The sequence below is a fragment of the Dermacentor albipictus genome, chromosome 2, assembly GCF_038994185.2.
Source record: "Dermacentor albipictus isolate Rhodes 1998 colony chromosome 2, USDA_Dalb.pri_finalv2, whole genome shotgun sequence".
NCBI lineage: Eukaryota > Metazoa > Arthropoda > Arachnida > Ixodida > Ixodidae > Dermacentor > Dermacentor albipictus.
The window spans coordinates 203,751,909-203,765,519 of record NC_091822.1 but is presented as its reverse complement, the minus strand read 5'-3'; the positions used below and the strand labels follow the sequence as shown (position 1 = coordinate 203,765,519).

The following is a 13,611-nucleotide window of genomic DNA, read 5'->3' as shown; positions in this document are numbered from 1 at the left end:
AAAACGTATTGAGTAAGAAATGCCTTGTCAGTCTGCTTGACTTTCTTTTTCTTTTCAATAAATAGAACCAATTTCCTTCAATTTTTATGAAGTGAAACGTTTTAAAAAATATATTTAACACAGAGACTTTCTGGAAACTTTGACGTGTAACAAGACAGCATACCTATGTGGCCAATTTAAAGTTTCCCGATCTTTTTCCAAGCCTTTCCTGGCTGTTTTCATGAAAATTTTCTGGCAATCTATGACGCCTGCAGCTTAAGTGCAATAAAAAATACTATGGTTTAATGCTTGCCAAGTAGTGCCAGTCCATAATATTTAGATAAAACGAATAACACGTCAGTCACTTAACATGTAGTATTAGATGCAACTGACTTGAATCCCTTGTTTAATAAAGCTGACAAGGGCTTCGGCAAGTTCGTAATTGATGGCCACACGAGTACAGCACGGAAGACACAGAGACACGCGTAAAACAATTGCAACAATGTGAGGGAAAACTATACAATGAGTTATTTTTACGGTTCAATAGTAGTTTTCTATATAATTTGCTCTCACCACTTATGCCTCTAGTTAACTTTGTTTACCTATGACTAAAGACTACATGGCAATATTAATCAGTACCATTATGATGTTTCGTTATATTATAGTATGATAAGCAGTTAGACAACCATAATGGTCGCCGGTGTTAGCAACGGTACGTTTCGTTTCAAGACAGGTTCATGTGACACACAGTGTACTTATAAAAATGAAAGAAATGTGAGAATCCCAAACGATTCCTATAATAGTAATTGTTGAAACAAAGATACCCTGCTGGACTGTGCACATTTTTCAGGTGTTAATGCAATGTGCCCGTGCCGATCGAACATGCTCAGCATACTGACTGCAGTTTTGAACAATCACGTTAACATTTGCAATTTATTTCCGCTTAGAACAGTCTGCATTGTCTCTTTTCTCATACTTCGAGATGAATACATTTGCCACCCTTTCAGTAGAATGCGCATGAATGGGGGCGTACTGATCAGGTCACTTATCAACTAAAACATGTTACGATCTCTTAGGTGTGTTAATAAGGGTAGAACAAATGCAATGTCCACTAAATTATTTGAATAATCTGTGCGTTATCTACTAAGAAAAGACCACCAAATTGATAATCTGGCTCTTTTTTCTTTTGTACAGCGCATATAGTATGCAGTCTGTCCAAGACGACGGCACTACATGCAACAGTAATGAAAACCGGAACACTTATTGCGCACGACAAGGGCTTCATACCGTGCACGACTGGCACAATGCGAATCTGCGCCAGCAGCTGCCTAGAGATTAAGAGCACGTAAACTGCATAACCCCGAAGCATCGAAAGGCGCTTAACGCTTTTCATATAGCTCGAAAGATAACTTCTGCTGCTAAACTGTTTAAAAAAGAGACAAAAAACAAATCTTCCAACTACCGTCAAACGCAATGCCTTCAGTCTGAAACGTGTAAAGGTGCTTCCCGGAGCGACTAATTTATTGTGCTCCAATTTTTTCGGCTAAGTTGCGAAGCTGCGAGTGACTGAGCTTATCGCAGGTTTCATGCTCCAAAAGCGTTTGTGGTTGCATATAAATAGATTGGGTGAATCTAGAGATTTTCGCTTGACATTTCTTCAAGTCTCGTGTTTTGCTTGCGGTAACTTCCCAAAATTATTTAGATTGGTTGCCAGAAACCTTAAAAATACTGCTACCTTAAAAACAATGCGAAAACGGCAGTGCACACACTGCTGATGCATGCCCCGCAAACACGGCCTTTCATCTGAGTACGTTAGCAGTTATTTAACTATACGTGTCTGTCAGAACATTCTTGATGCTAACACAATTTCGAGATATATACGTAAAGCGTGTCACGAGAATTTCACTACATATGCGGCGCAGCATTCATCGCGGCCGGATCAAGCGCCACGAAATGAGATCTACCACACTGGCTGCCCAACATACACAATCCGCTTAGTGGTAGCTCAATATCAAGTTAAAACATGGTGTAGCTTCCTTCTTTACGCACCTAAACTATTATGCGAAAATCAACAAGCCCGAGCGATCGCTCGCCGTAAAACATTCCGTATAGTAGAAGCGAGAACAAGAGCGCGTTATGAAACCATGTCAACGACAAACCGACACTATACCCGAGTCGCCTGCGCTACATGCAGCCGCTTCGCGCTACGAAATGCGCTCACATAATCATGAGCTATTGACGCAAAACATCTTTGCTAAAGCTTACCGTTCAGTGTAGTTGACGTGTGATGCCACAAAGATGACACGCATACGCAGACACCAACGTTCAGGCGGACACCGCACACCGGTACAACCGTATACGTGCCTGGCGCACTCGTTGAGATGGCGCACCGCCGCGCATGCGCAAGATCTCCGCGCATGCGCAGGAGCTCCGCGCGCGAGAGCGCGCGCGCTCGGAGGAGTGTGAGCGCCATGGAGGAAGTGGTGAGCGCCTTTTCCTCCTTCATATTTTTTTTTCGCTCTCTCTCTGCGCGCCATGCGCGCCGGAACGGGTGGCTTATTCATCTTTATCACCATTATTCATCTTTTTTCGTGGACGAAGGAAATGCGCTGGCAGGTTGTATGACAAACGCTGTGGGCTATCGTATGAGACTGGAACGCTAACTTGAATGCGCTGTTTGTAAAAGCCATTACAGGGCCCTTCAAAGGTTTCAGACGCATTATTGCCAGCGTCGATTAGTAATACAGCGTACTTGTAGCATATCTTCCAGCGTACCACCAAATGTGATGCCCGCACGTATGTTAGTGCTAATTTTCTGTTCCGGTGATAGGTCAAAGCAATCAGTACAGCATTGAGGTACTCATATGCGTGGCTGCCCAGGCATACCGCCGGCGAAATACTGGGTGGGCTCTGATAATTTGGCACCTATTTTAAGTGAATGAGAAACTTTGATGGGTTTATAGTGCAGGATATCAGTCAACAAAAAACCGCCCTATGTTAGTGACGCAGCCGAGGTATGAAGAAAATGTGAAAAGTATCCGAGAATCGGACGACACACAACGCGAACACCACATGCGCGACATCGGTTCATCGCACATTCACAAAGTCCGCGTTGTCAGCTACAAACATTACGAGTGTCCTTGCTGTTAGCTCGATGCCTGTTTGGAATCCACTTGTAGCTGAAGCTGGCGTTCATAACAACTATTATAACAATTGGATCGGCGTTTTGCTTTCTTTATTCTACTGCCGCAAAAGTGATGCGACAACTGTGAAGACTGTCTTGGGATTGCCGAGACCGACTACGTAGATCATATCATGTGGTCAACAAATGCGGAGGTATACACTATGTGTATACTAATGTCTACAAATAGGCTCTACAGCAATCTCAGCAGTATACAACTTCAGTGGCTTATATCAAACGCAGCTACGTATTATCCACCGGTACCTGCGCTTGGTTACAGCGTACACGGGTTGGGCCCAGATTAACGATGTTTGTCTATTGTTAATCTATAGACATGCAATACCACGACAACTCAGAGGCAGACCAGGTGGTGAATTCACCACCTGGTCTGCCGGCTTTCGCGACTTATTCACCACCTTTGCCACATCATCACCATCTGACCTTCACCAGCTGGTCTTGCGAAGTGTACGTCTGGGAAGCAGCCAGGATTAGGGCCTTCGGGTGCCTGGAAGACCTTTGTGACTCGGACGTTGCCTGTTCCGCCGCGATCCTCGTTCGGTGCAGCTGCACCGAATGACGACTAGCAGTCTGCACGGTTTGCCCGCCGCGCCGGGGTTGCACGCGGTGCCGGTCGCGCATGAACCAGTGCCATATCATCGCCTTCGCAGAGGGCGGGGAGTATGGGAACTCGGCATTACATATTATCGACTTTCTTATATAGACATTCAATACACCAGGAGAGAAAAAGAAATAGAAACCTTAGCCGACTATTATTATTACCTGTCTAATATAGAGAGTCTATAGACAGAGTATGGACAAAAATAAATAGAGACTGTATCGGCTTTCGTCTATAGGTAGTCCATATAGAGGGGAAGAAGACAAAAAAGAAACAAACACCTTATCGACTTTTTTCTATAGACCGTCCATAATCTACGAGTAGACGAAAACAAATAAAAACCTTATCGACTTTCGTCTTTAGAAAGTCTGTAGACAAAGTATGGACAAAAATAGATAGAGACCGTATCCACTTTCGTCCATAGGTAGTCCATAGAGGGGAAGGATAAAAAAAAACACCTTATCGACTTTTTTCTATAGACTGTCTATAGACTGCGAGTAGACAAAAAGAAATAGAAACCTTATCGACTTTCGTCTATAGAAAGTTTATAGACAAAGTATAGCCGCCGTGGTTGCTCAGTGGCTATGGTGTTAGGCTGCTGAGCACGAGGTCGCGGGATCGAATCCCGGCCACGGCGGCCGCATTTCGATGGGGGCGAAATGCGAAAACACCGGTGTACTTAGACTTAGGTGCACGTTAAAGAACCCCAGGTGGTCGAAATTTCCGCAATCCTCCACTACGGCGTGCCTCATAATCAGAAAGTGGTTTTGGCACGTAAAACCCCATAGTTTAATTTAATTTTATAGACAAAGTATGGACAAAAATAGATAGAGACCGTAATCCACTTTTGTCTATAGGTAGTCCATAGAGGGGAAGGATACAATAAAGAAACAAACTCCTTATCGACTTTTTTCTATAAACTGTCTATAGACTGCGAGTAGACAAAAGAAATAGAAACCTTATCGACTTTCGTCTATAGAAAGTCTATAGACAAAGTATGGACAAAAATAGATAGAAGCTGTATCGACTTTCGTCTATAGGTAGTCCATAGAGGGGAAGTAGGCAAAAAAGAGCAAACACCTTATCGACTTTTTTCTATAGACCGTCTATAGACTGCGTATAGACAAAAAGAAATAGAAACTTTATCGACTTTCGTCTATAGACAGTCTACAGACTTTGTATCAACAAAAGCCCAAATCTATAGAAAGGAAAGGTCGTCTATAAGAAGTCTATAGACTTTCTATAGACAGTCTAAAGTCATTTTTGTAAGGGAAAACACCCTTATACTTAGATGTAGACGCACGTTAAAGAAACCAGCTTGTCCACATCTCAGGAGTCCCCTGCTACGGCGTGCCTCATAATCAGATCGTGGTTTTGGCAAGTAAAACCCCATAATTTAATTTTTAATGGTGCGTATTCGAGTCGGTGAACTATTGCGAATGGATGAAGCCATTTCTTTGTGCACGCACATGAAATTTATTCTGTTTAAAGGTGTTCTAAGATTATCATGATTGGCAACCAACGTTCTGGCGGAAGTTGACTGAGGAAGTATGACGAAAACAGTACGTGCCGACTTAGAAATGAAGGCGTGTTCTTTTCCGTTCTGTAAGCAAAGCCATGCCTACCGTGTGCCGGCCGGCCCTAGTTCACATGGGCTCTCCCATACTTTCGGATCTCGCCGGCAAGCTGTCGACGCAGCTCGTCGCGCGCTGTATTAGTGCCGAAAATAAAGTTGCTGTTGCAAAGAGTAGCTGTTCGTTTTTCAGCTCACTCGAGTAGGCGAGGTGCCCTTGCACGCACAGGCACCATTCGAGACCTAAGAGCGCACATAATCTTTCAACGCATTGCGTGTGTCTGGTTGATCGTGGCATATCCGCAGCAACTATCATCAGCTAATTTTATTCATGTTAACAGTCCTTTCGATCGAGTTATTTTACAGTTCTTTATTTTGTAAAGCTTGACTATCCGCTGTCTGTTGTCGCCGAACCTTGTGTTGTCTGATTTCATCGCCTGACGCGAATGGTGTAGAACTTTGTGGAAGGCACGCGGGTCCCAACGATTAGTCTGGAACATTCGACGACTGCCGCATAAAAGCGGACACGCTGGACCCGCTGATCAGATTTTCGACGATCGCCGACTGTCTTCGCCGCTCTCGTTGTGCTTTAAGTGTAGCCTGTTTTGTGGGCACAGGTTCGCCCAATAAAAGTTAGTTTTGTCGTTCACAGTATTGCTACTGTGTTCTTCAACGTCACCACCACGTGACAATATGAACGACAATCTTATGGACATCATAAAGAAATGTGCAATAAAAGTCGGTGGTAACTCCGTTAGACAGGATGCAAGTAAACTATCGCAGGAGACGAAAGATCTGATAAAGAAATGCCAATGTATGAAACCGCTAACCCTACAGCTAGAATAAAACTGGCAGAACTTTCCAAGGTAATCAATAAGCGTAAGACAGCTGACATAAGGAAGTATAATATGCATAGAACTGAACATGCTCTCAGGAACGGAGGAAGCCTAAAAGCAGTGAAGAAGAAACTAGGTATTGACAAAAATCAGATGTATGCGTTAAGAGACAAAGCCGGAAATATCATTACTAATATGGATGAGATAGTTCAAGTGGCCGAGGAGTTCTATAGAGATTTATACAGTACCAGTGGCACCCACGACGATAATGGAAGAGAGAATAGTCTAGATGAATTCGAAATCCCACAAGTAACGCCGGAAGAAGAAAGCCTTGGGAGCTATGCAAAGGGGCAAGGCAGCTGGGGAGGATCAGGTAACGGCAGATTTGTTGAAGGATGGTGGGCAGATTGTTCTAGAAAAAGTGGCCACACTGTACACGCAATGCCTCATGACTTCGAGTGAACCGGAATTTTGGAAGAACGCTAACAAAATCCTAATTCATAAGAAAGGGGATGCCAAAGGCTTGAAAAATTCTAGACCGATCAGCTTACTGTCCGTTGCCTACAAAGTATTTGCTAAGGTAGTTGCAAATAGAATCAGGAATACCTTAGACTTCCGTCAACTAATGGACCAGGCAGGATTTCGTAAAAGCTACTCAACTGTAGACCATATTCACACTGTAAATCAAGTGATAGAGAAATGTGAGGAATATAACCAACCCTTATATATAGCTTTCATTGATTACAAGAAAGCGCTTGATTCAGTCGAAAACTCAGCTGTCATGGAGGCATTACGGAATCAGGGTGTAGACGAGCTGTGTGTAAAAGTACTGAAAGATATCTATAGCGGCTCCACAGCCACCGTAGTCCTCCATAAAGAAAGCAACAAAATCCCAATAAAGAAAGGCGTCAGGCAGGAAGATACGATTTCTCCAATGCTATTCACAGCGTGTTTACAGGAGGTATTCAGAGACCTGGACTGGGAAGAATTGGGGATAAAAGTTAATGGAGAATACCTCAGTAACTTGCGATTCGCTGATGATATTGCCTTGCTTTGTAACTCAGGGGACCAACTGCAATGCATGCTCACTGATATGGAGAGGCAAAGCAAAAGGGTGGGTCTAAAAATTAATCTGCAGAAAACTAAAGTAATGTTTAACAGTCTCGGAAGAGAACAGCAGTTTACGATAGGTAGCGAGGCACTGGAAGTGGTAAGCCAATACATCTACTTAGGACAGGTAGTGATTGCGGATCCGGATCATGAGACTGAAATAATCAGAAGAATAATACCTGTGTCACACGGGCACATTTGGAAGGCCTTCCAGTCAACGGCCTTCGAAACGCCACAACTCTATCGACTCAAAGGAGTTGTCGCGCTGCTACACGGCATTTTTGAAAGGCCGTTGAGAGGTTCAGGCGTTTCTCGCAAAATTTTGTGGCGCTGCGGCCCTTTATTTTCGTTTTCGTGTCAAAAAAAGTTAAACAACATTAAAAACAATTAAAAGCACTATAATTTCTCTTACGTTTGTTTATACACTACAAAAAAATGTTTATACATTGCTATACATATATGTTTAGTTTTTAAGTTGTTGAGTAGCGAAACTGCGGCAACGTTCGCTCCACTCGATGCGGCTGCCGTTCTGTGTGAGCACATGTTTCTCTTCGAAGTGCGACGCGCTTCGACTGCATTCTGGCTCTACCGCTATGGGTGACAGAGAGACTGAAGCTCAAGATGACAAGACTGCTATGATAACCTATATGGGTGCGATCATGCAGCTTGATGCCGAGATTGAGGCCGCAAAAGCGGAAGCCGACGCCATCGAGGAAGAGCTGCTGATCGTCAACAATTTGATGATGACGATAGACTCGGTGACCGAACAAAGCGTCAACAGAGATAGATGGTCGTTCTCTCGCCGGACGAGGTGGTTTGAGGAGACTGTGCCATTGCTTGGTGAGAAGTTTTTCAAACGTGCATTCCGCGTAACGCCGGCGACTTTTCGCTACATCGTGGACACCGTGAGACCGCTGCTCGAGCGTCAGAACACGAACATGCGTGAAGCCATCACCCTCGATAAACGTGTCGCGATTGGCTTGTACCGGTTGTGTTCTTCAGCTGAAGACCGTAGTGTCGCCGAATTGTTTGCTGTGGGACGCTCAACCGTCAACGTGGCCTACAGAGAGTTGTGCGAGGCTGTTATCCACACTATGGAGGCGGAGTGGATCAAGATGCCCACAGCTTCAAGCATGGCCGAGCACATTCGCGAGTTCACGGCCACGTTGGAATTCCCGCAAGCCATAGGAGCACTAGACGGGTGCCATTTCCCCGTTTCACCGCCCAGGGAGAGCGCCACCGACTATAGGAACTATAAAGGATGGTAAGTCGTACCTCTGATATGGTGTGCACTTTCATTACATCACCTACAGCTTCCAAGCTACGTCATATTTTTAGAGTACGGAGAATGGGTAAATACTACCAATCCGAATTAATGAGGTCTTTTTTTATGCAGGTACAGCATCATCCTCCTCGCACTGGTCGACCACAAGTATAGGTTCCGGTACATCAATGTGGGTTCTCCTGGCCGCTGCCACGATGCATATGTGTACCACCGCTCAAGACTAGCAGACGCAGTCAAGGGCCCCCTGTTCCGCCGACCACTAGCAACAATCAGTGGCACAGCTGTGCCACCCTTAATACTATGCGACCAAGCATTTCCACTCACTGTAAACCTGATCAAGCCATTCAGCCACAGGGCACAGTTAAGTGAAGAACAAAGGTTATTTAATTACAACCTTTCCAAAGCCCGACGGATTGTGGAGAATGCCTTTGGTAGGCTCAAGGCAAGATTTCGCTTTATCTTGAAAAGGATGGAGTGCAACATCGACAATGCCCGCCTTGTCATTCGTGCCTGCTGTGCTCTGAACAATGTGTGCGAACATTTTGGTGACACTGTGCTCCAACAATGGCTGGTCGAGGCTCAAAACAATGATGGCGGCCTCCATCAGCCTGACCACAGCACAGATGCTGAGGAAGGCACAGGCAGTGATGTGAGAGCAGCTCTTGTCAGGCACTTCCAGCAGAGCTGAGAATTTTATGCTGAAGCTTTGTGGACGTTCATGCTTTGGTAGGTCAGTGAGTCCACTGTCATCATCAAATACTTGTGCACCTAGCAGAAGTTAATTTCTACTAAGCACACAAGTATTCTTCTGTACTCAAAAGAGCGATTTAGCACACATTGAAGAAAGTCTTTTGTACAAAACCCACAAGATGGGTGAAGCTGGGAATGGAAAATGAGGCATCCATACAATTGCAGCAAATTCCTACAATGAAAACCCGTACACTCTTGACCAAACAGGTTTCCTTTGTAATAATCTGTTCCGATTGGGTGGATGCTGCATTTTCCATTTCCTACTTCATTACAGCAACTTTATTTGGAACTTCTTTCTAAATATTTTGACATGGAATTAAAAAACTTTTCTTGCATTTGCATGTGTCGCTCTCTTTGCTCGTACTCTCTCTGACGGCTCGCCACCAGCTGCTCCCTCAGCAGTTTGTGTTCAGCCAGTATCTGCTGCTTGAAGTCGTCACCCGCCTTCCTCTTTGGACCCCGGCTTGTAGTAGCCACACTAGCAGGGGTGGCACTGTTGATGGCAGGGCTGGAGGAGGCCGGGCTGGAGGATGCCGGACTGGGAGAGGCTGGACTGCTGGAGGCCGGGCTGCACGTGGACGGGGAGTTTGGTGCTGGGCTGTCCAGAGGTCTGATGGGCGCACCATCCTCCCATTGCAGCCTGTTCTCATTGTCAACAGCATTTTCGCCGCCGTTTATCATCTCCATGATGACCTGCACAATGATTTAATGTTACTTGCATCTTTGATAACTTCAGAATGTTTTGAAAGATGACATTCCGTCATGGGTCTCAACACTCTGACGCAATAATACGCACACCGATGCATACTCTATTGTAAGTGTTGTAGTTAAACAGAGAACGCCAACAAAATGGGAACGCACCTCGCCTCTCTTTTACGTTACTGCAATGACTGGGTGCCAGCAAACAGCTATTATTTTTATGCGCTTATACTATCCTGAGGACTGTACATGCATGGAAAAGTAGTACCTGCAACCAGCAGTATGAGCCACGATTTACGACAATGCAGCACTTTCATCCTACAAAGTAGCATGTAATGGAACAATTTGTGCACATTCAGTTACGTCATCGAGCAAGTGAATGGCTTCACAGATTATTCTACACTTACTGGAGGCTTTTAAAAAATGCTATACCTCTTCAACAGTAACCTGGCTCTCTTGAGCCCTTGATGGGTCGTTGGCCGGGAGTGTCCCCAGAAAACTGTGTATTCTCCAGAAATGCGTCCAAGGTATGGCGCCAGCGCCAGTCTTTTGATTTTTCAGCCAAAACCTGAAATGTTATAAAAGAGAAGGTTTGGTTAACTATAAAGATGCATGTGCGGGCACAGATACAAAAATGTACTGATCAAATTCGCCTAACCGAGGTATCGATAAGTGGAACAGGAACACCAGAGAGTCTTATTACGTTTTATTCGAACGTAACCAAATTGTTTTTTGAAATCCTCGTCACGTGACTATAATTTTCGCACAGTATGCTGCAGTGTAACTTTCCGCATCGGACCTCTGCAGTCACATTAGTCAATTACCTTGAGTTTAGACACTAACCAACTGCATCATGCACAAGCAATATTCTTGAAAAGTTATGCTCGTTCGAGGCCGAGTTTACGGCTCATTAAAAGTGTCATGGGGTGGCGGAACAAAAATTCCACGACAAATGAAATTTTGCAAAGATCCACCTGTTCATTTTTTTTTTCTCAATAAACACCTTTCTCTCTCACGGCCAAGCCCCTGCAAACGGTTAATCGTAAGGTGATCGGACAAATTTATGAAAGCCACTTACCGATAAGTCTGCGCAAGATTTTCAATTTTGTGGTGAACTTGCAGCCGAGTTCTTTCATAGCCCACCTGCTGCAGGGCCGCGGCGATATCGTCGTAAACGCCGCTATTTCTCTTCTGACGGCGTAGGTCCATAAGGCGATCCTCCCACAAATCTATGAGGAGCTCCGTTTCGCGCTCTCCCCATAGCTGCCGCGCTTGCGATGGCGCTACTTTTTTTTTCTTCTGCGGCTGGGCGCGCTCCATTTCAAACTCACACACACACGCAAAAAAATTCACTCGCCCGAGAAAACACTTCTGTGAGGTGAGGAAAAAAAAAAGTTATACACTACCTATTACGTTAATGATAAAAAAAAAACTGCAAGATAAACTAAACACGCGGAACAGGAAAAGGAAGCAAGAAAGTACGCAGACAAAAACACACAATGCAGAGAGCAATATGGCGGCGACAACATGGAGGAAGGAACACAAGCACGTCGCTGTTGTCGAGAGTATATGCAGTTCGCACGTATCAAGTGGCAAAAAATACTTTATTGAATAATTAATAACACTCATATATAGTATATTTAGAGCATTTTGGTTTGATTTGTTCTTTTTAATCGTGAGTACGGGCACACTGTGAACGAGAGGGCACGTTAGCGCTATTTCCGTTTCCGTTTCTCAAAGGCCATCGAGATTTCAATAGAGTTGTAAGGTGCTCCGTTGACTCAATAGACTATTGACTCGACGGCCTTCGAAACCGCCCGTGTAGCAGCTCGAACTTGACCTTTGAGTCAAATGACTATCGGTTGGAAGGCCTTCGAAACGCCCGTGTGACAGGGGTATAAGAAGAGGCTGTGGTACGTTTGGCAGGCGTTCCCAGATCATAAACAGCAGATTGCCATTATCCCTCAAGGGAAACGTGTACAACAGCTGTGTCTTACCAGCACTCACGTACGGGGCAGAAACCTGGAGGCTTACGAAAAGGGTTCTACTTAAATTGAGGACGACGCAACGAACTATGGAAAGAAGAATGACAGGTGTAACGTTAAGGTATAAGAAAAGAGCAGATTGGGTGAGGGAACAAACGCGATTTAATGACATCTTAGTTGAAATCAAGAAAAAAATGGCCAGGCTTAGCTTGGTTACGCCAAGAATGCGTTGCATATTGCGCGAGTTGGGGCCCAGCTTTCCCTCCGGTTGTCGTGACGTCACGTCACGTGGTTGCGCTAAAGGTCAATGGTGGCTGCCCGGTCGCGCCCAAGGGCTGAACTGAGTGATTGCAATATGCAACGCATAAAAATAGAAGCAACTTAATAACAAACATAGCAAACTTAAAAGAGAATAGACCCACATATGAGACGCGCAGCAATGAAAAATGGCTCATACCCTCAGTGGTGGCTGCCCGGTCGCGCCCAAGGGCTGAACTGAGTGACTGCAATATGCAACGCATAATGGCTCATACCCTCAATGGTAGCTGCCCGGCCGCGCCCAAGGGCTGAACTGAGTGATTGCAATATGCAACGCATAAAAAGAAATGGGCATGGGCAGGACATGTAATGAGGAGGGAAGATAACCGATGGTCACTAAGGGTTACGGACTGGATTCCAAGGGAAGGGAAGTGTAGCAGGGGGCGGCAGAAAGTTAGGTGGGTGGATGAGATTAAGAAGTTTGCAGGGACAACATGGCCACAATTAGTACATGACCGGAGTAGTTGGAGAAGTATGGGAGAGGTCTTTGCCCTGCAGTGGGCGTAACCAGGATGATGATGATGATGATGATGATGACAAATGCCTTATTGACACTTTGAAAATTAGGACAGTACTTCTCAAGTTGAATACATAATTGCAATTACCGAATGAAATCTCAATAAAGAATTACTGGCGGCTACTCCACTGCACTGGAAATAATGTGCTCTAGATTTTCTTCAAGTAACGCAACTGCTCTTTTTTGAAGTCATTGTGTATGATAGCTGGGGAACACTGTAAGATTCACTGAGTAACCGAAATTAAGCCAAGCTGGATTCATTTGAAATCAATGAACAGCAGTCATGCACCAGCGCTTATACTTGAACTCACAGAAAAAAAGAAAAAAGAGGGGCTCCAGTGTCGCCGGAAAGGCGAGGCAATATTAGTGGTAGCCAAGTATGCGACAATTACACGAAGGAAGATTACACCATCGAGACGACTCAGGCTGCGAAATTGAAGTATCCCCTACTATCTGGCCTTGTATATATATACTCATATAACGCCGTCACTTCAGCGCTCAATTCTTCTTGGGCACACGAAGTTTGTTCAAGTGCAAGAAACACACAAACGCATTATATATATATAAGATGAAGGATTTCGCGCCAGACCCTAAGGGCACATTCACACCGGCGACTTAAGGAGGTCACCCGCCGTGGTTGCTGAGTGGCTATGGTGTTGGGCTGCTGAGCACGAGGTCGCGGGATCGAATCCCGGCCACGGCGGCCGCATTTCGATGGGGGCGAAATGCGAAAACACCCGTGTGCTTAGATTTAGGTGCACG

The 13,611-nt window shown here is 45.0% G+C and overlaps 2 protein-coding genes across 6 annotated transcripts in view; both read left to right on the top strand.

Moving 5' to 3' along the window:
• The window catches only part of LOC135897326 (uncharacterized), a 334,910-nt gene that overhangs the window by 66,674 nt on the left and 254,625 nt on the right, over window positions 1-13,611 (top strand). The gene's annotated exons all lie outside the window — the stretch shown is intronic.
• Window positions 7,889-9,268, top strand: LOC139056468 (uncharacterized). Its single transcript, XM_070534717.1, has 2 exons — window positions 7,889-8,559; window positions 8,692-9,268. Exons 1-2 carry the CDS (start codon window positions 7,889-7,891, stop codon window positions 9,266-9,268), a joined length of 1,248 nt encoding a protein of 415 aa, XP_070390818.1.